Raw genomic sequence first — 25,932 nt, 5'->3', positions numbered from 1 at the left:
GAACTAGTTTGGTCCCTTATTGAGTGGCAGACCTGATTTTAGCTATCTAGCTTCATATAGGTTTGAGGATATTGGCCTTTAGTATGTTACAATCTACAACCCAGGTATCATCCCATCTTATTCCTAGTACCTCAAATTGTCCTGCAGTATTGAGAAGAGCCCTGAGATTCAGGCTCCTGAACAATATCTAACGTTTATATAACACTTTAAAGTTTGCAAAGCACTTCACATACATTCTATCATTTGGGACTTTTACAACAACCCTATGGAGGAAGGTGCTATACATATTATTAGCCCCCTTGTTACAGATGAGGAAAGTGAGACCCAAAAAAGTTAAGTGAACTTCCCCATGGTCAGAGTATATGTAATGCTTCTTGTCCAGGAAAATGAGAAATATGATTAATTCTGACAGCAACACGAATTCATCTTTATTGAATCTTGTCACTTTGTTATGCTCATCTAAAGGACAAAACCTGCTTACCCTATGAATGCCTGTCCACATGCACACACATACACACACACGTACAAATAGAGACATTCTATTGCTATAAATTAGGAAATGTTGTATTTGTTTCTGCCTGAACTTAGGCATATCCCTTCACTTCCAACTGCAAGGAAATCCTCAAAACTCAATATCTTGGATAAGGTTTAAGAAAGGGGTATTAATTAATTGGATTAATGGGCATATTTCCAGTTCTCTGTCTTGCTTCCTTTGCATATTCAGGAAAGCTGTCAATAATTTACTATATAGAAGAACTTCTGGGTCTCTGTGCCTAAATGAACAAACCTGACCATTAGTCATTCATAATACTGATTTATTATGAAGGGGAGAGGAATTCTCTTGCTTGTCTTCTCCTATCTTTATGTGGTCTATAGTCATGTAAAGTACAGAATGGCTTACTTTACTGTTATTTCATTTTGTCCTTTTAATTCTACACAAAGGCTATTCACAAGGCATGCAGTTTGACCCCCTAACACTGTTGTACAGAATTGGATATACCAGTCCCAGGCGAAAGTATTCCTTCTAATTTTTCTCTCACTTTTATCACTCTTTTTTTCTTAAACATAGTTTCCTTCTCATTTTAGGAGAGAAATTTAAGGTAAGGGAGAGGAAAGAAGTCAGAAACAGAAGGAATATGAAAATGGAGGGTGGGGTGGGATTGGAGGTTAGGGTACTTACAGGATAATACAAGGAAGAAAGAGGGTAAGGGGGAAAACAGGTCAGAGGAACAATTTGCCTCTAGCAAATTATAAGTAAAAGAAAATAAAATTACAAGTACTTTTTTGGTCTTGTTTTTAGGAATTTCCTCTTAAAATTAAGGGAAGGCAAAAGATGATGAAGGAAAAGCACACCTATTTCTTCATCTTGCATAAGGTTCATCTTCCTGGCTTCTGGTAGGACTCCATCTGAAAAGCAGATAAGTGGTTTGGGTTAGTCAACCCAGTTGCCCCGCCATAGAAGGCTACAAAGAATCCAGGACATAGTAACTCGTCTGAAGTTACCTGCATTCATTCACCAAAGAGTCTGTGAGGATGAATGACAACTAGTTAGAAGTCAGGATTTGGACATACTGTAAATGAAGAGGAGAGCCTATAAGTCAGAGTTCTTCATTGCAAGAAACCTAGAGCCCTAGGTTTGCTCAAAATTTCTGATGGCTGAGAAAGCTGTATAAATTGGGAGAAGGTGGTGGTGGTAAAGAATTAAGATCACAGCTTGGAACAGCCTGCTATGCTGACTACATACCTATTTTCAAGACTAAAGTCTCAGTCCATTCCTACAGGGAGAATCAAGACAGCAGCAGGACAGATATTTCTTTATTCCCTTCAAGTTGTAGCTTCCTTGACTAAATCTAGGGTTCCCCTCTAATATGATTTTAGGAACATTATCATCTTGTGCCATGTGAACTGCAGAGGGTACTTTGGTTCACTTCTAGCTTAATCCTGGGACCAAAAGCCTATCCCTCTCTTTCAAGGCCTGTTTCCCCTTCTCAGTGTTGGGGTTCATGTGTTCCATGTAACATGAAGTCTGTAGAATAATTTGCAAATACAATGATGAGACATTTTTGTAGAACTAAACGCCAAATAAAGCAAAACTATTCTTAAAATTAAGCTCCCACCACCTTTTCCTAATTTTTATTTACTCCCTAGGTCTGGCTTCTCAGAGTTACATGAACCATATCCTCATAATCTGTAGACTGAGGCAGAGAAAATTATTTGAAGGAAAGAAAAAAAAAATTCCAGTGTCACAGATAAGAGCTGTCTGGATTCCTGGCCCACAGAAATAGCATTGAGCTACGCTGTTCCAAGTATTATCACCACCTTCCTAGGGTAGAAAAGTAGGAGCATTATTGCACAGGATTTTTCAGATTCACCAACTTAAACCAATGGCTTCAAAACTTTTTAGGCTTTGGCTCCGAAGTGAATACTAATTAGGAAACTAAAATAGTATCTTTTAGAATTCATATAAAATAATGATTATCACAATAGAAAAACAACACAATGCTTTAGAGTTCATATGTACATTTCAGATTTCTTAGATCCTCTTTTCCCCAGGCTCTGATGAATTGAAGATTCATCAGAATTGAAGACTGCCACCTCTTTAAGACAGTTGACCAACTGGTGGAACTTTCGAGGCAAAATTGTTAGGAGACAATGCTGCTGTAACTATAGAACCAACAGTCCTTAAATCAGGATTTCTTTTTGGTCATTCCATCTTCAGGAAGAAAGTTACCGCCCTGCCCTGATGCTTGTTTAGCTGAAGATTGAATTTTCTAAAGTTCTTAAGTGACCCTTCTAACTTGGGTTACTACACAAAGCTACTTTAATCAAAGAATGAATCAACAAATACTCTTAAGGGTTTATCAACATGAAATATGGCAGTAGGGGCTGTACAAGGAAACTTAGATGCAAAGAGAGTCTGTTCTTAATCAGCTCAACTTTTCTGTTAGGTCGCTTGACTAAAATATTTAAGAAAGTGATGCCTGACTTTAGTTTTCATCCATATTCATTACATGTACACATTTACTTTCAAACATGTAATCTTTGATGTCTGACCAGGGATGAACTACAGGTAAAAGCTTTCCCACATTCATTACATCTATAGGGTTTCTCTCCAGTATGAGTTTTCTGATGTTCAGTAAGGTGGGTGCTCCGGCTGAAGGCTTTTTCACAATCACTACATTTATAAGGCTTCTCTCCAGTATGAGTTTTCTGATGTTCAACAAGGCGAGTGCTTAGACTGAAAGATTTTCCACATTCATTGCATTCATAGGGCTTTTCTCCAGTATGAATTCTCTGATGCTGAGTAAGACGTGTGCTCTGACTGAAGGCGGTTCCACATTCGTTACATTTGTAGGGTTTTTCTCCAGTATGAGTTTTCTGATGTTGGTTAAAATTGGACCAACAACTGAAGGCTTTCCCACATTCATTACATTCATAGGGTTTCTCTCCAGTATGAACTCTCTGATGTTGAGTAAGGGATGAACAGTAACTAAAGGCTTTCCCACATTCATTACATTTATAAGGCTTCTCTCCACTATGAGTTTTCTGATGTTGGTTAAGGTAGGAGCAAGAACTGAAAGCTTTCCCACATTCATTACATTTATAGGGTTTCTCTCCGGTATGAGTTTTATGATGCTCAGTAAGGATAGAGTTTTGACTAAAGGCTTTCCCACATTCATGACATACATAGGGTTTCTCGCCAGTATGAATTATATGATGCCGAATAAAGGTTGAGCGATAAGTGAAAGCTTTCCCACATTCATTGCATTTATAGGGTTTCTCTCCAGTGTGTGTTTTCTGATGTTCAGTAAGGTGTGTGCTCCGGCTGAAGAATTTTCCACATTCATTACACTTATAGGGTTTCTCTCCAGTATGAGTTTTCTGATGTTGAATAAGTTGGGTCCTCTGGCTGAATGCTTTCTCACATTCACTACATTCATAAGGCTTTTCTCCAGTATGAATTCTTTGATGCTGAATAAGGTGCTTTTTTTGGCTAAATGCTTTCCCACATTCATTACATTCATAAGGCTTTTCTCCACTGTGAATTCTCTGGTGTTGAATAAAGGTTGATGAGTCACTGAAAGCCTTTCCACATCTGTTACATTCATAGGGTTTCTCTCCAGTATGGATTCTCTGATGTCGAATAAAAGGTGAGGGATCACTGAATGCCTTTCCACATTCATTACATGTGTATGGTTTCTCTCCAGTGTGAGTTCGCTGATGTCGAATAAGGTCTGAATAGTAACTGAAGGCTTTCCCACATTCACTACATTTACAAGATTTCTTGTCTGTGTTGATTCCTTGATGTTTAGTTGTATCCAAATTATGTTTGAAGTTCTTTTCATGTGTATCATATTTATCAGGTTTCTCACCTGTAAAAATTCTTTGCTGTGTTACCAGGTTTGAACTTAGATTGAGGCTTTCCCCAAATTCATTATATTCAGGGCTTTTCTCCCAAGTTATAGTTTTTCTATGCATTATCACTTGATGCAGTAGCTTGTTGGGTTTTCCCTGTAGGCTCTCTATACTACCTTCAAATTCCAAAGTTTCTTCCAACTCAGAATTCCAAGATCCATCCATTTTAATTCTTTCCATTATTATGCCCTGGAATGATGATTCTTTGGAAATGTATTGCTTTGAAGTTGAATGCTTCATCTCAGCCCGTGTCTTCCAATCTGAAAGAAATTGAAAATGCAAATGTTCCACTTTCCTTTGCGGAAGAAAGGGAACTATTCTAGTGATAGTGAGATAATGAAATTGACAGTGCTGACTACACTGAAGATGTCTTTAACAATTCTCAGATATAGTTTGGTAATCTGGGGAGGTAAAGGAAGGGGAAGCTGAGGCTCGGTAAGCAATCAAGAGAAGGCATAGGAGGGGAACCTGATGTAGTCTGTTTGAACTTGAAGCCTTCATCTAGAAGGTGGAGTGAGAACAGGTTCTATAGACAAAAATAATTATTAAAATGACTGGTGAGTACCTAAGTGCAGCCAAAAAAAATTCTACCAACTTTTCTGTTTCTCCTTAACTAGACTATTAGTAACTAGCATATTCAAAGGAGGCTATGGTCTTACCCTCCTAGACAAGTTGTAAAAGGCCCAAGCTCTCTTTTCTTTCCTCAGTATAAAACATTACTACCCGTAACCTCCCTAGTTCACTCGGAATCAGACTTCATTTCTGAGAAGGGTAGCTGCTTGGCACTATTGTGTGTGTGATTTCATCTCCAAAATCAAAACTAACATTGAAGGCAAGTGGTAAAAAGGCAGTCGGTCAGGGTTTTTGCCCACTACGGTAGATCAGTTTGTATACTATCAATAAATCCCACATTTAGATCAACTGAGAATGGGACTCTTAGTTCCTGAAATCCCCATCTGAACTGGTGGATGGCTAATCTGATGTTCATGAAGAATGATGATAAGCTATCTAAGATGTAAAGAACTAAGGCAGAAGAGTCAAGCTAATCAGAGGGAATGCTGGAGAATGAGGAAAGTAGTCTTGCCTCCTAAGAGTATCTTAGGCCATGCTTTTGTCCCCAGATTGCTCTCATAGACTTCTAGCTGGCCAGTCTGCTGCTAACTGATATATTATGGATGCCATTCTACCAATGAGTCTTCCTAAAGTGCTATTTTCTTCATATTACACTATAGGAGAGATTTTATAGCATCTCACCATTGCTGATGAGATAAAAAACCAATTCTTCCCCCACCATACCTATTCAGACTTATATCCCACTACTTTCTGCCTATCATAGACCACCCACTTTAGGCTAACTAATCTCTTCAATGTCCCTAGATTATACCATGCTTATTCAATCCTTTGTTCAAATTGTTCACTTTGCTTTCAGCACGTTTAAACAAATGTTATTCATCCTTTCCTTCTCGAGTCCAAACTCCTCCTCAAAAAACTTTCCATAACCCCTGCTTCCTATTCTGAGTTCTATTCTCAGAACCCCATACTAAGAGTCTGTATTATTTACTTTGGCACTAATTGCCTTGCATGTGTACTTCTTGTATGTTTTTCCAACTAGTGTCTTGCTTTCCAACCTAGTCTCTGAGTTCCTAGAAAGGTAATATGCTAATGCAGAGCTGTGATGAAATTAAACACAAAACATAAGGATTCTGAGCTAACTCTTCTACCCTATAATTAACTTCCTACTACTATGATGTAGCAAATAAAGTTGTGTGTAGGGGTCACAGTCCTTCCCCCTTCTTCACTAATTCCTTGATAATCCTATAGTTTGTCCATTTCAGGACAACATGGTCTGCTATTAAAAGTGTGTAAACTCTTTTATTATCGTGCAAGAGAATCTTCACTCCATCATCTTAGTTAAATCACAGCTATATAATAGATGATTTTTACTCAGTTTAGTTTGGCACAGGTTCACATATACACCAGGCTTTCACAGTTTACAGTTTGCTTTCTATCCCAACCTTTCTTCCAACCTTTAATCCAAAGGCAGAACTAATTCTCTCAGATCTTTTAATCACTGGAGAAGCAAGGTTTTCCCTCTCTGGATCCAAAGTAGACCTCTCAGTACTAGGTTATCACCGTTCTTCTTATATTCACTTACCCTTTAACGTGGTAGCTCCCAGGAATATGGTCTTCAATATCAATTCCCCTAAATTACACATGCTTTAAAAACTTCAACCTTCCTCTCCACACTGTATGGAAAAGTCCTCAGTTTCTCTCCAGGCTCACCAATCTCAAGCGGTGATGCTTCACCACTTTAGGGGTTCCACTCCCCCATTCTGAGTCTTCACATCTCCATTATTTCACTTCTCTTATTCACCCCTCTCTGAACACTTAGTCTCTTTCTTCAGTTACCAACATTAGTAGTACTTTTAATGCCTTCAAAATAATAGCAACACACATTCCTGCATTTCCGTTCTATATTTCTAGGTTTACAAAAAGCGCTTTCCTTACTACAGTCTTCTGAGGAAGATAGGCTAATATTGCAATGCTAATTTTAAAAATAAGGAAATCAGGATTTCCAGAGGTGTCACACAATGCAGATATCTGGACTCCTAGTTCAGCACTTCTTAACATATCAAAGGTTTCCAATCCATTGATAACTTTGGAAGAGGGCCTTTTTTTTTGACCCTGCACCTGAAATATATAATTAATTCATAAATACTTATTAAATAAACAAATTAATTAACAGTTGCATGGTAAGACAAAAGAAAAAATGTTATGGAATAGGTGGCCCCAGCAAAAAGGAAAGAGAATTATTTCTTCTCCATGTACTGTTAATAAAAAAAAATTCAAGTATTTACTGAGCAACTACTAAGTGTTCAGCACTGGGGACACAAAATACAACTCTCTTTTCTGAAAATCTAAGTGAGGAATTAATAAAAAGAATTATAAGTAATATACATCAATCAAGCAGGAGATTGTGTGGAAATGACCACATAGAAATAGCAGAAATTTCAGAGAAGGTAGATATCGATATTATCTGGGGTAGTTGAGAAGCCCTTCATGAAAGCTTAAATTGGAACTTACAAGACTGCTAGGATTTATATAAGAAAAAAGGAGGGAGCAGAATATTGTAGAATAGAGGGTGAGGGTGGGGAGGGCTGCTGGTGGTAGAGAAGAGGGTGGACTAGCAAGACCAAAAGCAAGGATCTGAAAAAAGAAATGTATGAAAAAACCTTACCTTGGTATGTATGGAGACAGTTACTTTTATAGTGCTTAAAATATTTTTTAGTTTAGTTTTGTAAAATATTAATGATAAAATCTTGGAAGAGTACATATCTTCCAAAATATCTGATACCATTCCTTCCCTTCTCCATTGAGAGCTTGCCCCACTGAACATGATAGCACTCTCCTTAATTTTCAACCCCTCCTTATCCAGGGGCTTATTGCCTGCTGCCTATCAACACACATATATCGTCCCTAACCTTAAAAAAAACGCTTTGCCTTCAGATGATTGTCGTACACATCTCTCCTCTTTCATATCTAAATTCCTTGGGAAAAATCCTTTTTGCTCCTCATTTTTCTATATAATAGCATCATGTCTTCTGTTATTGTGGGTGCACTCCAGGGTTCTATTCTGGGCTCACTCCTCTTCTCTCTCTACATTCTCTTGCTTGGTAATCTCATCAGTTCCCCTATTGTCTCTGTGAAGACAACACTGATGTCTACAAATCCAGCCCTTATTTCTTTCCTGATCCCCAAATCTTGTTCATCAACTGCATGTGACTGCATGTGGGGCACCTCCAACAAGGTGCCTCCTAAATATCTCAAATTCAACATTCCCAAAACCAAATTCATTACTCTCTCCTACCCTCACATATTTCTAATTTACTTTTTTTTGTTGAGAGCTCTATCATCTTTAGTCACCCAGATTCATTGCCTCATTGTAATCCTTAAATCTTAGATTTTATCATTACCTACCATTTTCATGATTAAAACCCCCCACAAAACTCTAACATTCCTCCATCTGATCATAACCTCCTATAATTCTGTCTCTCCCTATGTCTTGGCCCTCCTAAACCTATTCTTCCTCATCATTACCTCTAGCCCCTTTACCCCCTCAAACTTCCTCACACGCTGTACATTCCTTCATTTTGCTCCCTTTTCCTTATTATAGACTCTATAGTGAACTAGTTCACTTTCACACTATATTCTACTCTCCAATCCCCTACCATTACTACTCATGCCTGTTAAAGATCAACCTCACATTACTCTCAACACTCTCCTCTATTCCTACTCACATGCCACTGAACCTAATTGAAGAAAGTCACAAGCTGACTTCAGTGCACTAGAAATTTGTGTTCACTAACCCCAACTAGGTCTTCACTGTAGCAAAGCATTCATTCATCTTTAATTGATGATTCTCTATCCCACTTCACATCCTCTCAGTTGAAGAACTAAATGCTAATAAATCTATATATTTGTAATTAATTCTATATATCTATATCTAATTAATAATAAATAATAAACTTATAGTTTACTGAGAAAATAGAGGTCATTTGCCATGATCACCTTCTTTTCTCCTCTACCTCTCAAAAGCCCTTGACATTATCCTTCTGCTCTCTTCTCCAGATAAGGAGTTGACCCTTCTTGCTAAGGTCAACATCCCTACATGTTTCCTTTGTCCTATTTCCTCTGGTCTTCTCTACCAGGCTGCCCTCTCAATGATCTATTTGCTCTAATCATTCAATCTCTGCCTAACTACTTACTCCTTCTCCATTGACTGCAAGTGTTCCCCAGCCTTAAAAACCTTCAATAGACCCTAATAAACTCATGTATCCTCCCTTTTGTAGCCAAATTTTAAGGGAAGTTTTTTGGTTTTTTTTTTTTGGAGAGGGGAAGGCAAGGCAACTGGGGTTAAGTGACTTGCCCAAGCACACACAACTAGTAAATGTGTCAAGTGTGTGAGGCCAGATTTGAATTCAGGTCCTCCTGACTCCAGGGCCGGTGCTCTACTCACTGTGCCACCTAGTTGCCCCTTAAGAGAAGTTTTTTTACAAAGTCTTCACTTCTTGCTTCTACTTTCTTTCCTCTCATTCATTACTCTACCCTTTGTAGGGTTGTGAAAGGAGGAGTATCTATGAGGTCTCTGAAGTGTAGGCTGAACTACTATTCCTAGTTCCCTATCCATACAAGTTGGGCTAGCATTTCCTAGGGCCCTACCCTTTGCAAGCTAGACTAATTTTTCCTTAAAAGGTATTGAAATTGTCCTCTGACTTAATTAGTCCAGAGGAGTAATGGTTGAACCATTAATGTATCGTCTTGGTGGCCTAAATAAAAAGCCAGTGCACAAGGAATCAGGACTTTCTCCCTTGACACTGGTATGTCAGCATGGTAAATGCAGAAGTAAAGCTGTGCCCCCATACGTCTGATCTCTTCTTCTCAGTGTCTTCTGCTGCATCATCATCCATATCACACCCCTGAGTATATTTAAAGGCCCTGTCCTGGCTCTTTTCTCTTTTCTCTACATGCTCTCTCTAGTTGACCTCATCAACTCCCATGGGTTTAATGATTATGTCCATGAAGGTGACTCTCAAATCTATATCTAGCTCTAGTCTCATGCTTGAAATCTAGTCCCACATCACTGCTACTGGACAAAGCTAATTGGATGTCCTATAAACATCTCAAACTCAACATTTCCAAAACTGAATTCGTTGCTATCCCACAAAACTCACCCCCTTGTTGAACTTCCATATTTCTGTCAAACTTTGGCACTCTTTCAGTTGTGTCACCTGAGCAAAATTCTTCACCCCTCACTCTCCCTTACCCTGTATATCCAATCAGTTGCCAAAGATTACTGTTCTTCCCCAAAACATCTATTATATCTTCCCCCTTCTTACTACTCAAAAAAACCTACCATCTTAGTTCTGGCTCTTATTACCTCTCTCTCCAATACAATCTAACCTCCAAACAGCTACCAAAGTGATTTCTATAATCACAGATCTGACCATGACATTCCTCTAATCAATAAACTCTGGTGGCTCTCTTACTGCCTCTAGGATAAAATATGTTAACTTTTTAGCCTTTCTTTCCAGCTTCATTACACATTACTTCCCTCCCTGTATGCTATAGTGATAGTCTATCCAAACTGGCCTTGTTCTTCACACATGACACTTCATCTCTAGTCAATCTCCATGCTTAAAATGTACACCTTCCTTTTCTCCAACTTGCAGAATCCATGCTTCCTTGAAGATTCAACTCAAGTACTTCCTTCTCCATGTTCTTCCTGATTCCTCAACCTGCTAATCCCCCAGCCCCTCTTAATTCCAGTGCCTTCCCTCTTTTAATTAATTTCCATTTATCTTACACATAGCTTGCTTTGTATATATTTGTTTGCACGTTGTCTCCTCCATTAGATTGTAAGCTCTTTGAGGGCAGGCACTTTTTTTTGCCTCTTTTTATATCTCCGGCCCTTAGCACAGTACCTGGCACATAGAGGGGCTTAAGAAATGTTTATTAATTAATCGATTGATGGCTAGTACCTTGACTACCTAAATTAATAAGCACTTAATAATTGCTTGGTGTTTTATTATAGAGGGGTCGATCGATCAATCTACTCTTTACTCCCTCCACAACCAACACTCTCCATCCAATCAATTACCAGATCGTCTCTTCTGCCTTTACAATCTCTCTCACAGCCACCTCCCCCCATGATTTACACCACAACCACTCCAGTTCAGGCCCTTTTCACCTCTTGCCTAGACTATTGCGCTAACCTCCTCACTAGCCTTTTTTCACCTACCCTCTTCCCCTTTCCAGTCTAGTCTCCACAAAATTTCCAAATTGATATTCCTAAGGCACAGATCAAACTGTGTCATGCCTCTGCTCAAGGAGCTCTACTGTGCCTCTAGATTAAAGTACAAACTCCTCTATTGGGTATTTTAAAATCCTTCACAATCTGGTTCCAATCTGTCTTTTCAGACAAATTACAAACTCCCCTCCCCTCACACGCTGTACATTCCAGCCAAATTAACTTGCTCATTGTTCCCTGCATGTGACATTCCATGTCCTGCTTTTGCATAGGCTGTCCCCCTAGAATGCTCTCTCTTTTCATAGCTGCCTATTAGAACCCCTATCTCCCTTCAGTGCTCAGCTTTGAGTGCTACCTACTTTAAAGAAGACTTTCTTGGTTCCCCCAGTTGTTAGAAATAGACAGGAAGATTTTCTTTTGTACACATTGTGTATTTATTTACCTGTGAATGGGTTGTATTCCCTCTGCTCCTCAGAAGAAGGTAAGCTCCTTGAGGGTAGCAACTGTCTTACTTTTGGATTTGTGTCCCCAGGACCTAACAGAGAACTTGGCACAGAGTAGGCAATAAATGCTTACTGATTGATTTAATTGTCTATAAGAGTATTTTCAATTAAGTTTTGGTGGTAGAATATAGCTTGCCTGGCTTAAGTAGAAATGGATAATGAGGAAGTAGAGACAGTAGAAATAAACCATATTACTGAAATATTTGGCATTGAAAAGGAAAGGAATTGTGCAGTTGCTAGAAGGTGCTAGGTAAGGTATTCATATTTGAAGGAATAAAGGAAGCAATTTGTGAAAAGGGAAATATTAATTATGCCAGAAAGCAAGGGATGAGTCATCAAGGTCTTTCAATTAAATCACTGAGGAGTCAAGAAAGAAGAGAAAATAGGATATAGATAGATGGGTTAACTTTAAAGGAGAAGCAGGGAACTTATTCTTCTGAGACTAAGGGAAGCAATGCTGACAAGTTTAAGTGACAATAAAGATTTATGAAGAAAGCTTTCAAAAGAGCTTTCCAACCAACGTGGTTACTTCTCCAGGTAATAGCTAGACTATATTTTTTTATAGTGATTTCCACCTAGTTCTCACAGACTCACCCAGAAATGTGCCTCTTGGGTCATTTCTCTTCAGAATCCATGAATCTCACCTTTGTTCCAAATGGGATATTACATCAGGTTTGGAAACTTGAAGCCCTGTTCAGGGGGAAAAATAGGTCATAGCTCAATCACAGAATCATAAAATCTCACAATGGGAGGGACTTCAGCAACTGTCCAACCCATACCTAAAAAAGAATCACCACTACAATACATCAGACAACTAGTCATCCAGACTCTGCCTGAAAACTCCCAAAGAAAGGGAAACCAATACCTCTCATCGTAGCCTATTCCACTTTGGAATAGCTCTAATTCTTCAGTGGTATTTCCTTCCATCAAGTTAAGCAATTGTTTCTGTTCTGGCCAGAAACTCTGAGGGTCTTCCCTTCCCAGACTGATTCTTTTATGAAGACAAACTAGGCCATTTTTTTGCCTTAATTCTGGCCTCACCTTTAACTACCGAATAGGTGTTGCCTCAGATAAACTGGGACCTAGGAAAGACCTTAGGTTAAAAAGGCCAAGGTCTTCCACTGCATCGAGGGCCGTTGCCAGTCTGGCTGACCTATGTCTGGACTCTGATGACTGGAGGAGAGAGTGAGGCTGATGACTTCATACAGGTCTGCCTCACTCAAATCCAGTTCACTTGCAAGTCAAGACATCACCCTCCTGATTGGTCCTCTCTGAGAATGAAGAATGAACAAAAACAAGCAGCACAGTGGATGGGGTGCTGACTTCAGACACTTAATAGCTACATGACTCTGGACAAGTCATTTAACCTCAGTTTGCTCATCTAGAAACTGGAGATAAAATCACTTACTTCCCAGGGTTGTTGTGAGGACCAAATGAGATAATTGTAAAGTACTTAGTGCCGCACTTGGTACAAAATGAGCCCTATGTGCATGTTAGCCATTATTATTATCATTGTTAAATTTGCCTCTTTGTACCTTCCACACACTGCTCTTAGTTATGCCCTCTGGGGGAAATAAGAACACAGGTTTTTATTAATGACAGCCTTTTAAGTCCTTGACGAGCTATCATGTCCACTTCATTCTCCTCTTAAAGCTAAACATCCCCAGGTCCTTCACCCAATCATCACGCACCAGGGCTTTGAGGGCCTTTACAATTTGCCTGTCCTCGTCCATGGTTATGTCTGGGCTATATCCTATCTTCTGTTAGTTATCGTTTTATGAACATAATGATCTCTAGGGTTCTTCCCTACCTAACCTTTACTGATTTTTGAACTTTCCTTTTCTGCAGACTCTTCCCTTTGTCTTCAAATCACACTCTAATTTTTAGAAAAACTTTCACTTAATCCTGATGCCTCCTCTCAATGTATCTTCCCATCCAAGTCATGCTTCTTAAACTAGAAGTCTACATCTCCTACCTTCACTTGTTCACCGCTTATCAAGTTTAATGCCTATATTATCTGGCTCCTGCTCATTCTCAAGGGCCATCATCATTAATCTCCTAATAACCAATTGCAACGGTCTTTTCTCAGTCCTTTCTTTCTTTAAACCTCACTGTAGGATATGATCTTAAAATTCTCTTGTCTCTTTTGGTTTCCATGATATTACACCATAAAAGCTTCCCCCTCCCCTTACTTTTTTATTTCTGCCTCTTTCCCTTCTCCCTTATTGCTGGTTTCTTTTTTTCTTCCTGCCCCAAAATATAAATGACCTTCTCCTTTTATAGATTAAGTCTCTCATTAGAGGTTGCAAAACCTATGACAATTTTGGCAGCCTGGAAGAGTTTGGATGCCAATATGTTTCTTACCTAGATGTCATGGTCCTCTTCGAGAATGAAGGACATGCAGTGACCAGCAATCCAAAACCATGGACCATCCCTAAGGATATTGTGACTTTAAGTTAAAACAAGAAAGATGACCCATCCAATTAAATATGCTAATCAAGTCCCATGAATTAGATTTTCTTGTGGTCATTTAGTCATGTCCAATTCTTCATGATCCTTTTTTGGGGGGTTTTCTTGGCAAAGGTAGTGGAGTGGTTTGTTATTTCCTTTTCTAGCTCATTTTACAAATGAGGAAACTGAGGCAAACAGGGTTAAGTGACTTGCCTAGGATCACACAGTAGTAAGTGTCTAAGGCTAGATTTGAACTCAGGAAGAGGAGTCTTCCTGACTATAGCCCCAGCCCTCTATCTAGCTGACCCATAAAGAAATAGAAATAAGAAGAAAAAAGTGGAGAGGACAGAAATCCTAAACTTTCTGGCCCCCCTTTCAGAGAGATTAAGGCTTAGATCTCAACTACTTAGTTCAGGTGGTGGGTGATGCCACATCCTTGCAGTTCACAGGGTGGTGACAATGAGTCAGAGCAGCACCAGGAATATCAAGGACAGAACAGATAGCAACAATACCACCAGCACAATCACATGTTCTTCTCCAGATGTAAGGTGGCGATAATAAACAGAAACAGCACCAAGAATGACAGCGCCATCACACGCATAACACTTCTGACATAATGAACAATTCTTCATCAGACATCAGGATCGTCTGTAGTAAAGAGGCTAAGAGGTCATATAAGCCTCTTGTATGCAACCTGTCCAAGGAGCTCAGTTGCTACCAAGACCTTCTGTAGCTCACTCACCAAAATCTCTCCCTTACTGAGAGCCACATCAAAGTATGATATGGAATCTTTTCCCCCTTTGAGGTCTTTGTGAAGAGACTGCCCCCTTTGTCCACAGGGGCTAAATAAGGATTCTCCCTTACCCTCATCCAGGGATTCAGAATTACTAACAAGGTAGCTAGAGGATTCCCTTTCTTCCATGTAAATTCACATTCAACAAGAATTATATGGTGGAGAGTTTTACCTCCCCCATGCTATGAGAAAGCAAGCATCTTCCAACACCACCACCTCTAGTCCCCCAAGCCTTTTCTGGGAACTAGTTGTCATCCCCATCTTGGAGGAAAGCAATCCTGATAATTAAAGGGGACTGGGCACCTTCTCTACAGTGTATGGAGACCTTTTTATGGGATGCAGAGGGTAAGGACCTTAAACACAGTGTGATTGTGGGGAAGGAGAAAGGAAGAATCAGAGAAGGTCAGTTGGAACTATGTCCAAAAAAATAGTCTTGTTATCAAAGTGGCCCTCCTGAAGACTGGATCCCAGAAACCAATGGACCAGTAAGCTTTTCTCCTTCCTAGGGCAGTGTTGATTTGTCATAGATATGGCTTCTGGGAGGTTGGACATATAATCTGGGCAGTTGGGTACATGATGATGCAGCTGATGATTAGCAAGGGCAAACCACTTGATCTGAGATGGGACAATGCCATTTTGCCAGTGGAGACAGGTTGATGACTACTTGGGGTAGATAGGTGCTTTGACTGGCACAATGAGCCCAGTTGGGCATGAATAGCTGCTTGCCCTTAGGAAGAATCATATAGTCCCATGTTCAGTAAAAACTGTTCTACCATATCAGTGTTTATATTGGCAGTGGGCCCACTTCCAAATCTCTGCTGTTCTTGTAAGGGCTCAGATTGGGCTGGTTAGCATATGATTTCTCTAATGGGGGCTGACATGCCACATAAACAAAATTCCTCCATTGATCCTGACCCCAAAAGGGAGAATCTTTGTCTAGTCCTGTGCTCCCAGACCACTTAGCCAGACCCATGGCCACTTCCCAATAATTAGTATTGATGAAAATTTTCTCTAACCCATTCTATCTCTCCCATACCAGCCTTACAGATGGGCATTCAAATCACTGTGTAAAGACTTTCCAGGCCCCTTATTTCCAAAGATTTCCTATTACTAGATTAGTGGCTGCTAAAGACTAGCTATTTATGCCTCTCACACAGATAGAACCATCAGTAAACTAGGCAAAATAGCATTCCTCAGGAGTCAGGTCCTTATAAGTAGGAGACCAATTGGGCATGGAGAGGTGGTAGGGTTCGGGCTTCAGTGTCTGGCATAATTGTTACTTCTTTGTGAAGGTTATAGCACCAGAGAGACCCAGGCAAGTATGTACTGCAACAGAGGTGAGTGAGAGGACTGAGAACAAAGGGAACTGGAACATATGTATGTGTGCCAGTGTGGTACTCCATTAAGCAGACGGACAGAGCTAACTAAGCACCCAGGTGGGGCCATTTCTACCTCCCCAGAAGTCACTTGGAGGCAGAGAGTGAGGCAGGTAAAATGTGCATTTCCCAACATGTAAAGAGGCCACAGTTTTGAGGTCCAGCCCCTAAGACCACAATCAAAGGACCACAAAATGAGCTAGGGTAATCAAAGAATAAAAATCTAGACTAGAGAAAAAGGGAAAATAAATAATGAAGAAAATGAGGGAAAGATCCTTTTTAGAAAAAAAGTTCAAAAAAGTGAAAATTGAAAAACAGATAAATCAAAGCAGGCTGAAAGGGGGATTTTACTTGACTACTTAACTTGAAGGAAAAAAAGGGAAGAATAATTGAATATCTAGGCAAAAGGAAGAAAGAAACAAGAATTAATAAATTAAATAAAACTTCAAAACTTAGGAAAGGGCTAACAAAAGGGAGTGTGTGAGGGACTAAGGGTGAAGGAAAGAAAGCCAGTGGGAGGAATAGGGCTGCCTTAAAATAGATGAAGCTAAAGTAACTGAAGACACAACATAGTATGTTTTCAGAGGAAGAAGGGGAAAAATCCTAACTTGAGGAGGAAAATATAAAGCCAACTTTCATAACTTTAAAAATGAATGAATTAAATATTCCAATAAAATGAAAATGATTAACAGATTGGATAAGAAAATAAAACTCCACAATCTGTTTCTAGCAAGAAACATACCTCATCACCAAAGACATATGTAGAATAAAAATGAAGGGCTGGAGAAAAAAATTGCCATGCGTGAGGTGAATCCCCAAAAGGCAAGAGTTGTAATAATGTTATCAGAGAAAGCAAACAAAACAGAACTAAGCAACGTTCACAAACTAAAAAGGGATAAACAAGGAAACAATATCATACTAAAAGGAACCAGGGAAAACAAACCAATATAGATACTAACATAAATATTCCAAAGGCCTTAGCATTTAAATTTATAAAAGAAAAGTTAACTGAACTACAAGATGACATAGATGGCAATACAATAATACCAGGAGATTTCAAGGTCCCTCTTATCAGTTTTGGATAAGTCTACCAAAAAGACGAACAAAAGGGAAAATAGAGAATTGAAGAAATTTCTGGACAATTTACAGCTAAAAGGCTTATAGTATCTTCTAATGGAACTACATAAGAAGATATGTATTTCTCAGCACCATATGGAACTTTTACAAAAACTAATCAAGTATTGGGGCAGAATATAGCAAATTATTCCTTATTCCTTCAAATATGAATATGTAGAAAAGCAGAAATACTAAACACGTGCTTCACAGACTAAAACGTAAGAAAAATAGTAATCAATTCAGGGAGCACAAACAAAGAATCACACCCAAATGGATACTTAACGATAAAATCCTAAATAATGAGTGGATAAAAAAACCCACAGAAACAATAATTATGTCAAAGAAAATGATAACAATGAAACAACATACCCAAAAATTCTGGAATGGAGCTAAAGTAGTCTTCAGGGGGAAAAAATTCACATCTCTAAAACATATATTAATTTTAAAAAAGGGAAGATTAATGAACTGAATATGGATTTTAAAAAATTAGAAAGCCAATAACTAAGCAAATCTAAAACAAGTACAAAGAGGAATTTTTTTTTTAATTTAGAGAAGACTTACCCTAAATGATCAGAAAGGCTCTTGCTACCAGATACCACTGTGTGGCATTGAGCCATGTGATTATCCTACCCTTCGTATTTATAGTGTTCTTCCTCCAACTCAATGTCATTTGAGCCACTAGCCCATTTCATTTTCTTTTATTTATCAGCTATGCCAAATGTTGAAGGAAAGGGAGGTGACACTGGTTTTCAACAGAATTCTAGTGCGATTTGGAGATGAAATGAGGCAATTTTAAGTCACTGAACAATTAACAAGAGGTTTATTTAGTTCTAACATAGCAAATTTATGCAACAAAGATATATTGGCATTTAGCTTCTATAGGCACAGCCCCTTTGTCTCCATATGGAAACACACTGGTTCAGCAAAGCAACATAGCTCAGAAGTATCTTTGTTCCTAGATTTGTGGCTATTATGAGATTTTATGAGTCTGTGATTGAGCCATGCACTATTTTTTTTTTCTTCTGAACAGGGCTTCAAGTTTCCAAATATGATAGGATATTCCATTTGGAACAAAGGTGAGATTCATGGATCCTGGAGAGAGATGTCTCAAGAGGCAGATTTCCAGGTGTCAGTAAGAACTAGGTGGAAATCACTATAAAAATACAGTCTAGCTATTAACTGAAGAAGTACCCACTTTGGATGGAAAACTCTCTTGGAAGTCTCCGAGGCTAAATATTTATTGTCACTTAAACATCACCATTCCAATACACTTCCCTCAGTCTCAGAAGAATAGATGCCCTGCTTCTTCCTTAAAGTTAACCCATCTGTTTATATTCTATTTTCTCTCCTTTCTTGACTCTTCAATGACTTAATTGAAAGACCTTGATGACTTGTCCCTTGCTTTCTGGCATAATTAATATCTCCGTTTTCACAAATTGCTTTCTTTATTCCTTCAAATATGAATACGGTGCTTTTATAATGGAGGAAAACCCTTACCTAGCACCTTCTAGCAACTGTACAATTCCTTTCCTTTTCAATGCCAAATATTTCAGTAATATGGTTTATTTCTACTGTTTCTACTTCCTCATTATCCACTTCTTACTTAAGCCAGACAAGCTGTATTCTACCACCAAAACTTAATTGAAAATACTCTTATAGACAATTAAATCAATCAGTAAGCATTTATTGCCTACTCTGTTAGGTCCTGGGGACACAAATCCAAAAGTAAGACAGTTGCTACCCTCAAGGAGCTTACCTTCTTCTGAGAAGCAGAGGGAATACAACCCATTCACAGGTAAATAAATACACAATGTGTACAAAAGAAAATCATTCCTGTCTATTACTAACAACTGGGGGAACCAAGAAAGTCTTCTTTAAAGTAGGTAGCACTCAAAGCTGAGCACTGAAGGGAGATAGGGGTTCTAATAGGCAGCTATGAAAAGAGAGAACATTCTAGGGGGAAAGCTTATGCAAAAGCAGGATATGGAATGTCACATGCAGGGAACAATGAGCAAGTCAATTTGGCTGGAATGTACAGTGTGTGAGGGAAGGGGAATTTATAACTGGTCTGAAAAGACAGATTGGAGCCAGATTGTGAAGGATTTAAAATGCCAAATAGAGGAGTTTGTACTTTAATCTAGAGGTACTAGGGATACAGTGGAGCTCCTTGAGCAGAAGTATGACACAGTTTGATCTGTGCTTTAGGAATATCTATTTGGTAACTTTGTGGAGACTAGATTGGCCGGGGGCAGGGGAGGGTGGGGGATAGGTGCAGAAAGGAATAAAGCAAAATAAAATAAAGTAAATATAAAGTAAAATAAAACAAATAGTAGGAAAAATGTGAAATAAATCTGGAAAGGTAGGTTAGAACAAGATTATGCATGTCCTTAAATGTCCAGCAGAGAACTCTCTATTTTATTCTACAGGCAATTATCATCCATTGAAAATTTTTGAACAGGAAAGTGACATGCTTACCTCTGATTGTTGAAGTTTATTTTGGCAATTGTGTCAATGATGGACTGAAGAAGGGAGAGATTAGATCCAAGAATATCAACAAGGAGAATATTATAATAGCCAGGTAAGAGATGCTGAGTGTCTGAATTAGCATGGTACCCATGTAAATGGAGAGAAGGGAGGGATGGGAAAAATGCTGTGGAAATAGACTTAACAATTGCTTGGATTTAGTGGGTGGAGAAATATAATCTAGGTTAATTCAATGATTATGTACCTTGGTGACTAAGAAGATAGTGATACACTGAGTGGAATTAGAAACGTGTGGAAGACAGGTGGGTCTAGGGAGAAAAATAGCCATGTTAAGTTTGAGACACTAGTGGGATATTCAAGTGGAGATATCCAATAAGAAGTTATCCCTGTGATTATCAACTTCTGATGAAAAGTTAAGGCTGCATATGTAGATTTAGGATTCATTTGTGTAAACATGACAATTGAACACGTAAGAGCTGATAAGTTCACCAAAAAAGAAAGTATAGTGAGAGAAGAGGACAGAGACTAAGGAGATATCTTAGAGGACTATTCTACTGAGAAGGTAATAATTCATTTGAAATTCAGATGGGCAAATCTAGTCTGGGGAGAAGATAAAAAGGTGTAATGGAGGAGAGGTGAACCTGCAAAAGAAACTGTGGAAGGAGTCCTGTCACAGTGGCCAAAGTGAGCACAAATACAGGACTGAGCCTATTTAAGAAGATGGGAAGTGGAATCAGATAATAGATTAAGTGAAGGAGGTTGAAGATAAATAGGATTTCAGCCAATCAGCCAGATTCAGGGACAGCAAAATGTGAGATGAGCTACCACAGATAGCACTAGCTGGTCCCAGCTGATGTGAAGCAACTGGTCAGAAGGGCAAGGAATAACAGCTTTTCCTTCCCCAAAATGGAAGCAGGTATGACTTCCCCCATGCAATGATTGCAAATACTATCTCAGGAGAACTGGAGAAATACTGAGGAAGGCTGACATCACTTCAGTTGTACCTTTCCCTCATAGATCAATAAGGCTGTTCCTTACAATGACTTTGGGAATACATAGTTTGGGAACAATCTTACATATAATACAATCCTATGCATAATACAACCACCCCTTCTACAAGTGAGAAAATAATCCAGAAAAGTTAAGTTACTTGCCTAAGGTTGCACAGAAATTTAGTAATAGAGCCTAGACTACAACACAAGTGTCTTCATATCTTAGAGTCTAAGACTTGGATTAATTTTTTTCTGTCATGCTAAATTTATTAGTCACTCACCTGAACAGGTTACCTCTTGTAACTCCTCCCCAGCTCTCTGCAGATCCAACATCCACAATTCATTTTCTCTCTAACTGAGCAATCACATCACATTGGGAAGCGACACATATGTATGTTCTGAGGCAACAGATTAGTTCTAATGCCTGGACTAATTGAGAAGATTATATAAATATCCAAAGTGGACAAAAAGAAGGAACCAGAAAGAGGAGGACCCCCAAAGGGAGCTCAGAATTATGATCCAAGGAAAATCGTAAGAGAAGATCTGCACCCACAGTATGTTTAACTCATCATTCTCCTTATAGAAGAGAATGAGAGCCTCTCACAATTGGAGGTCACCTGAAATCTGTTCTTTGATTTCAGTAATTTGAGGAGGAGTTTTTCTTGGGCATTTTCCTAAAACTGCACAAACAAAATCAATGCAATTAGAATTAGGAGGGAAACAGTTAGCTGGGAGGAAAATCTGTGCAGCAGGTATCTAAGACATGAAGAGAATTTTTTTTTTAAAGCTATCAAAACAAGGTGGGGACGAACAAGCTTTTAATAAGAATAAGCACAACTACAATATGTCAGGAACTAAGTGCATTTACAAAAATTACCTAATTTGATCCTCAAAACCTTCTTGTGAGGTAGGTGCTATTATCCCCATTTTTCAGAGGCAAACACAGATTAAGTGACTTGCCCAGGATCACACAGCTAGTAAGTGTCTGAGGCTGAATTTGGACTCAGGTTTTCCTGACTCCAGGCCCAGTTCTACCCACTATGCTACCAGCTGCCTTCATATGCCACAACCATATGAAAAAAATGCTCCAAATCATTGATAAAGAAATGCATATTAAAATACATTTGAGTTTCCATTGGTAAAGATGACAAAGAAGAATAATTAAAATTACGACGGGGCTGTGGGAAGATGATCACTGTTGGAAGAGCTATGGAAAACAATTTGGAACTTTAGTCAAAGACAGAAAAACTAACTTGATCCAGTGATAACATTACTTGGTATATACCCCCAAAGAGATCAAAGAAAGGTGGAAAGGACTGGTAAATACAAAAATATTTATAGCAGTATTTCTGGTTGTGGATAAGAACTACAAAAGAAATGTTTCCCCCATCACCTGGGTGAACAAAATATGGTATATGAATGTGATAAAATATTTTTATGCTGTAAGAAGCGACTAAGAGGAATGATTCAGGGAAGCCTGGGAGGGCTTGTATAAACTGATGCAAAGTGACAAACAACTTACACAATGATTAGCACTTGAAAAGGAAAGCAACCATAACTTGAAAACTCGCTTTTGTAGTGGAACTCTTTGAGAAGGCTGTCTTCTAACAGAGGTGCCTCCACTTCCTTTCCTCTCACTCTTTTCTTAACTCTCTATAGTCTAGCTTCCACACTCATAATTCCACCAAAACTTCTCTCTCCAAAGTTACCAGTGATGACTTAAGTGCCAAATTCAGTGGTCTTTTCTCAATCCTCATCCTCCTTGTCTTCTTTGCAGCCTTTGATACTATCACCCTTCTCCTTGATACTCTCTTCTTTCTAGGTTTTCAGGATACCATTCTCTCCTGGTTCTCCTCCTACCTATCTGACCACTGCTTCTCAGTCTCCTTTGATCCAGTTTACGCCTACCGACTGTGAGCGTACCACAGGGCTTTATCCTGGGTCCTCTTCTCTTCTCTCTCTATACTATTTAACTTGGTGATCTTGTCAGTTGCAATGGATTCAATGAACATTTCTATGCTGATGATTCTCAGATCTATTTCTTCAGCCCTAACCTCTCTGTTGATTACCAGACTTGCATCTTCAACTGCCTATTGGACATCTTGAATTGGACGTTCCGTAGACATCTTAAACTCAACATGTCAAAAACTGAACTCATTATCTCTCCCTCAAAACCCTTCCCTCTTTTTAAAATCACTAGGGTACCACCTTTCTCCCAGTCACCCAGGCTAGCAACCTAGGTATCATCCTTGACTCCTCAATCTTTCTCACCACCAGTTGTCCCCAGTATCCAATCTGTTGCCAAGAGCTGTCGATTTTCCCTTTGTAGCCTCTCTCGGATATACCTCTTCTGTTCTTACACTACCACCACCACCATGATATTATCACCTCATGCCTAGACCACTGCAACAGCCACTGGTTGGTCTGCCCATCACAAGACCCTCCCCGCTCCAAGTCATCTTCTACTTGGCTGATAGAGTGACGTTTCTAAAAACATGTCTAAGCATGTCCTCCTCCCACCCTTTACTCAATGAACTCCCATGGCTCCCTATCACCTTTAGGATCAAATATAAAATCCTCTGTTTGGTGTTCAATGACCTTCATAATTTGCCCACCTACAACTGTCCAGTCTTCTTACACTTCACACCTCCCCGCTCTCTGTCCCTCATACTATGTTATCTTGTGACACTGGTCTCCATCTTCTGACCCCAGGAATTTTCAGTGGCTCTACCCCATGCTTGGAATACTCTCCCTCCTCGTCTCTGCCTCCTGGCTTCTTCCTTTCACAGTCCCTCTTAATACTAGTGCCTTTCCTCAGTGTATCATTTCCCCTTATCCTCCCACAGCATTTTTTAAAGGCAGCTAGGTGGTACGGTGGATAGAGAGAGGGGTCTGAAGTGAGGAAGACCTGAGTTTAAACTAGCCTCAAGACACTCCTGGAAAAGTCACTTAACCTCTGCCTCATCTGTAAAATGAGGATAATCATAGCATACCTCACAAGGTTGTTGTATCATATGAGAATATTTGTAAAGCACTTAGCACAGTGCCTGGCACATAGTAGGTGCTATATTCTATTATTAGTTGTTTGTATATTTTCTCTTCCATTAGACCATGAGCTACTTTAGAGCAGGATTTTCTTTTGCTTCTTTTTCTTTTGCCTCTTACTTATCACTAGCACTTAGCACGATACCTGGAACATAGTAGGCACTTTACAGATATGTACTGATTGATGATAAATCAAGCTTGTCATCTTCTGTCAGAAAGGTGCTAGACTAGGATATATTTTCAGACATAACCAATGAGTAGATTGTTTTGCTCCACTGGACTTACTTGTTACAAAGGAAGCTTTTATTTTGGAGGGTATGGTGGTAAAGTTATGTGGAGAAATGGTGGGGATAGTTAGTGATACCAAAGGAAAAAGAAAAAACATTTAAAAAATACACAGAAAAAAAGCTGAAGGAAGTTCAGAGGGGGACACAGACAAGCAAAGTAATGTGAGAACTACCTAAGTTAAATCTAATAAATACTAACCATAAAAAATATATAAATATATTATTATATATAATAAAGTGTCATATTATACAGCTCTTCTTTGTATAAGGAAATTACCATATTTGTTAATGTTGGTTAAGTTCATAAAAACAAAAAAGAAACCATTTTTAAAAGATTGGCACGGCTTACCCTGGAATTAACAGTTCTATGGTAAAAAACAAAATGGGAGAAGCAGGGATGATATTTTTTTTCAAATACACATGGAATGCGCATTAATATCAATCCCACAGTAAGTGGTCAAAAAGAAGTTCTACATTTAGAAAGACAGAAATTATGCTTCCTGAATTTTCAGACCACAATGTAATAAAATTAGAATTAAATATCAATATAAGTCATAAAGCTACAAACTGAAAAACAATCTATCAAAAATGATTTGGTGAAAAAACAAATCAGAAAGATCAATCGGGGAGCATTTATTAAGTGCCTACTGTGTACTTGGCATTATGTTGGGCACAGGAGATACAAAGATAAAAATGATACAGTACCTGCTCTCAAGAAGCATATGTTATTTTGAGTGATACTTTATCTTCATAGCTAAGTACAGGATACATAATAAAAAGAACACAGTGATTGGGGACGGGCGCTGACTAACATAAGAGATGGTACCTGAGCTGGACCTAAAAAGGATCCAGAAGGTCCAAGGGGTAGAAGTAAAAAGGGAGAACATTCCAGGAATGGAAAAATGAGCTGTGCAAAAGTACAGAGATGGGAAATGGACTGATATGCATGGGAAATAATAGCAGGCAGGCCAACTTGGCTGAAGAATAGGATGCCTAAAAGTGACTAATAATAATAACCCTAGAAAGGCAACCTGGAGCCAGAGCTTTTATATTCATAAGAGGGAGTACAACCTAATACCTTTTAAGAAGCAAATATGGTGCTGACTTTAAAATACAGCAAAGATAACCCTATAAAAAGTAATATATGTGCATATGCAAATATCAAATATGTCATTAGCTAACAAAATACAGCAATATATTTTTAAAAACCAAAAGACCCAACTTATGATTAGAGTAATAGAGAAAAAACTATTGATAAAAATCAACAATTCATTTGTGATAAAATTGCCAAGAAGAATAAACTATAGAAAGATTTTTCCTTAATCCAGTAAAAAATATCTAACCTGTACGATATACATTGAGATAATAATACTGTAACTTTGTCACTAAAAACTTTTGACAAATAAAATCACAGATTTTGAGAGGGAAAGGACTTTAAAAAGAATCTAATCTATCCCCTTCATTTTATAGATAACGGTGCCCCAGATAAATTATTTGATTTTGGTTACACAGAGATAGGACTCAAATAAATCCAGGTCTTCTGAGTTTAAATCTAGCACTGTTTTTTCTTTCCTCATCCCCCATTCTGTCCTCTACTCAAGTCTCTGGTGGTCCTTTTCCTTAACAAATCCTGCTCCTCCACTTGTGCTCTCAGTATCATC

At 38.7% G+C, this 25,932-nt stretch overlaps 1 protein-coding gene across 2 annotated transcripts in view; it reads right to left on the bottom strand.

Annotated features, from left to right (window-relative positions):
* Nucleotides 1-3,027: 3,027 nt before the first annotated feature.
* The window catches only part of LOC118856829 (zinc finger protein 184-like), a 32,862-nt gene continuing 9,957 nt past the window's right edge, over nucleotides 3,028-25,932 (bottom strand). Inside the window, exons 2-3 of one of the 2 annotated variants that reach the window (XM_036767354.1) lie at nucleotides 12,372-12,417; nucleotides 3,028-4,676 (exon numbers count right to left, since the gene is read on the bottom strand). In XM_036767354.1, coding sequence (XP_036623249.1) covers nucleotides 3,028-4,656 — 1,629 coding nt within the window. In that variant the 5' untranslated portion in view covers nucleotides 4,657-4,676; nucleotides 12,372-12,417. Of the gene's footprint in view, nucleotides 4,677-12,321; nucleotides 12,418-25,932 lie in introns of both variants that reach the window. The other variant, XM_036767353.1, reaches the window with a different exon arrangement.

Source organism: Trichosurus vulpecula, chromosome 7 (assembly GCF_011100635.1).
Source record: "Trichosurus vulpecula isolate mTriVul1 chromosome 7, mTriVul1.pri, whole genome shotgun sequence".
In the NCBI taxonomy this organism is placed as follows: Eukaryota; Metazoa; Chordata; class Mammalia; order Diprotodontia; family Phalangeridae; genus Trichosurus; species Trichosurus vulpecula.
This window is presented reverse-complemented; position numbering and strand designations above follow the sequence as displayed.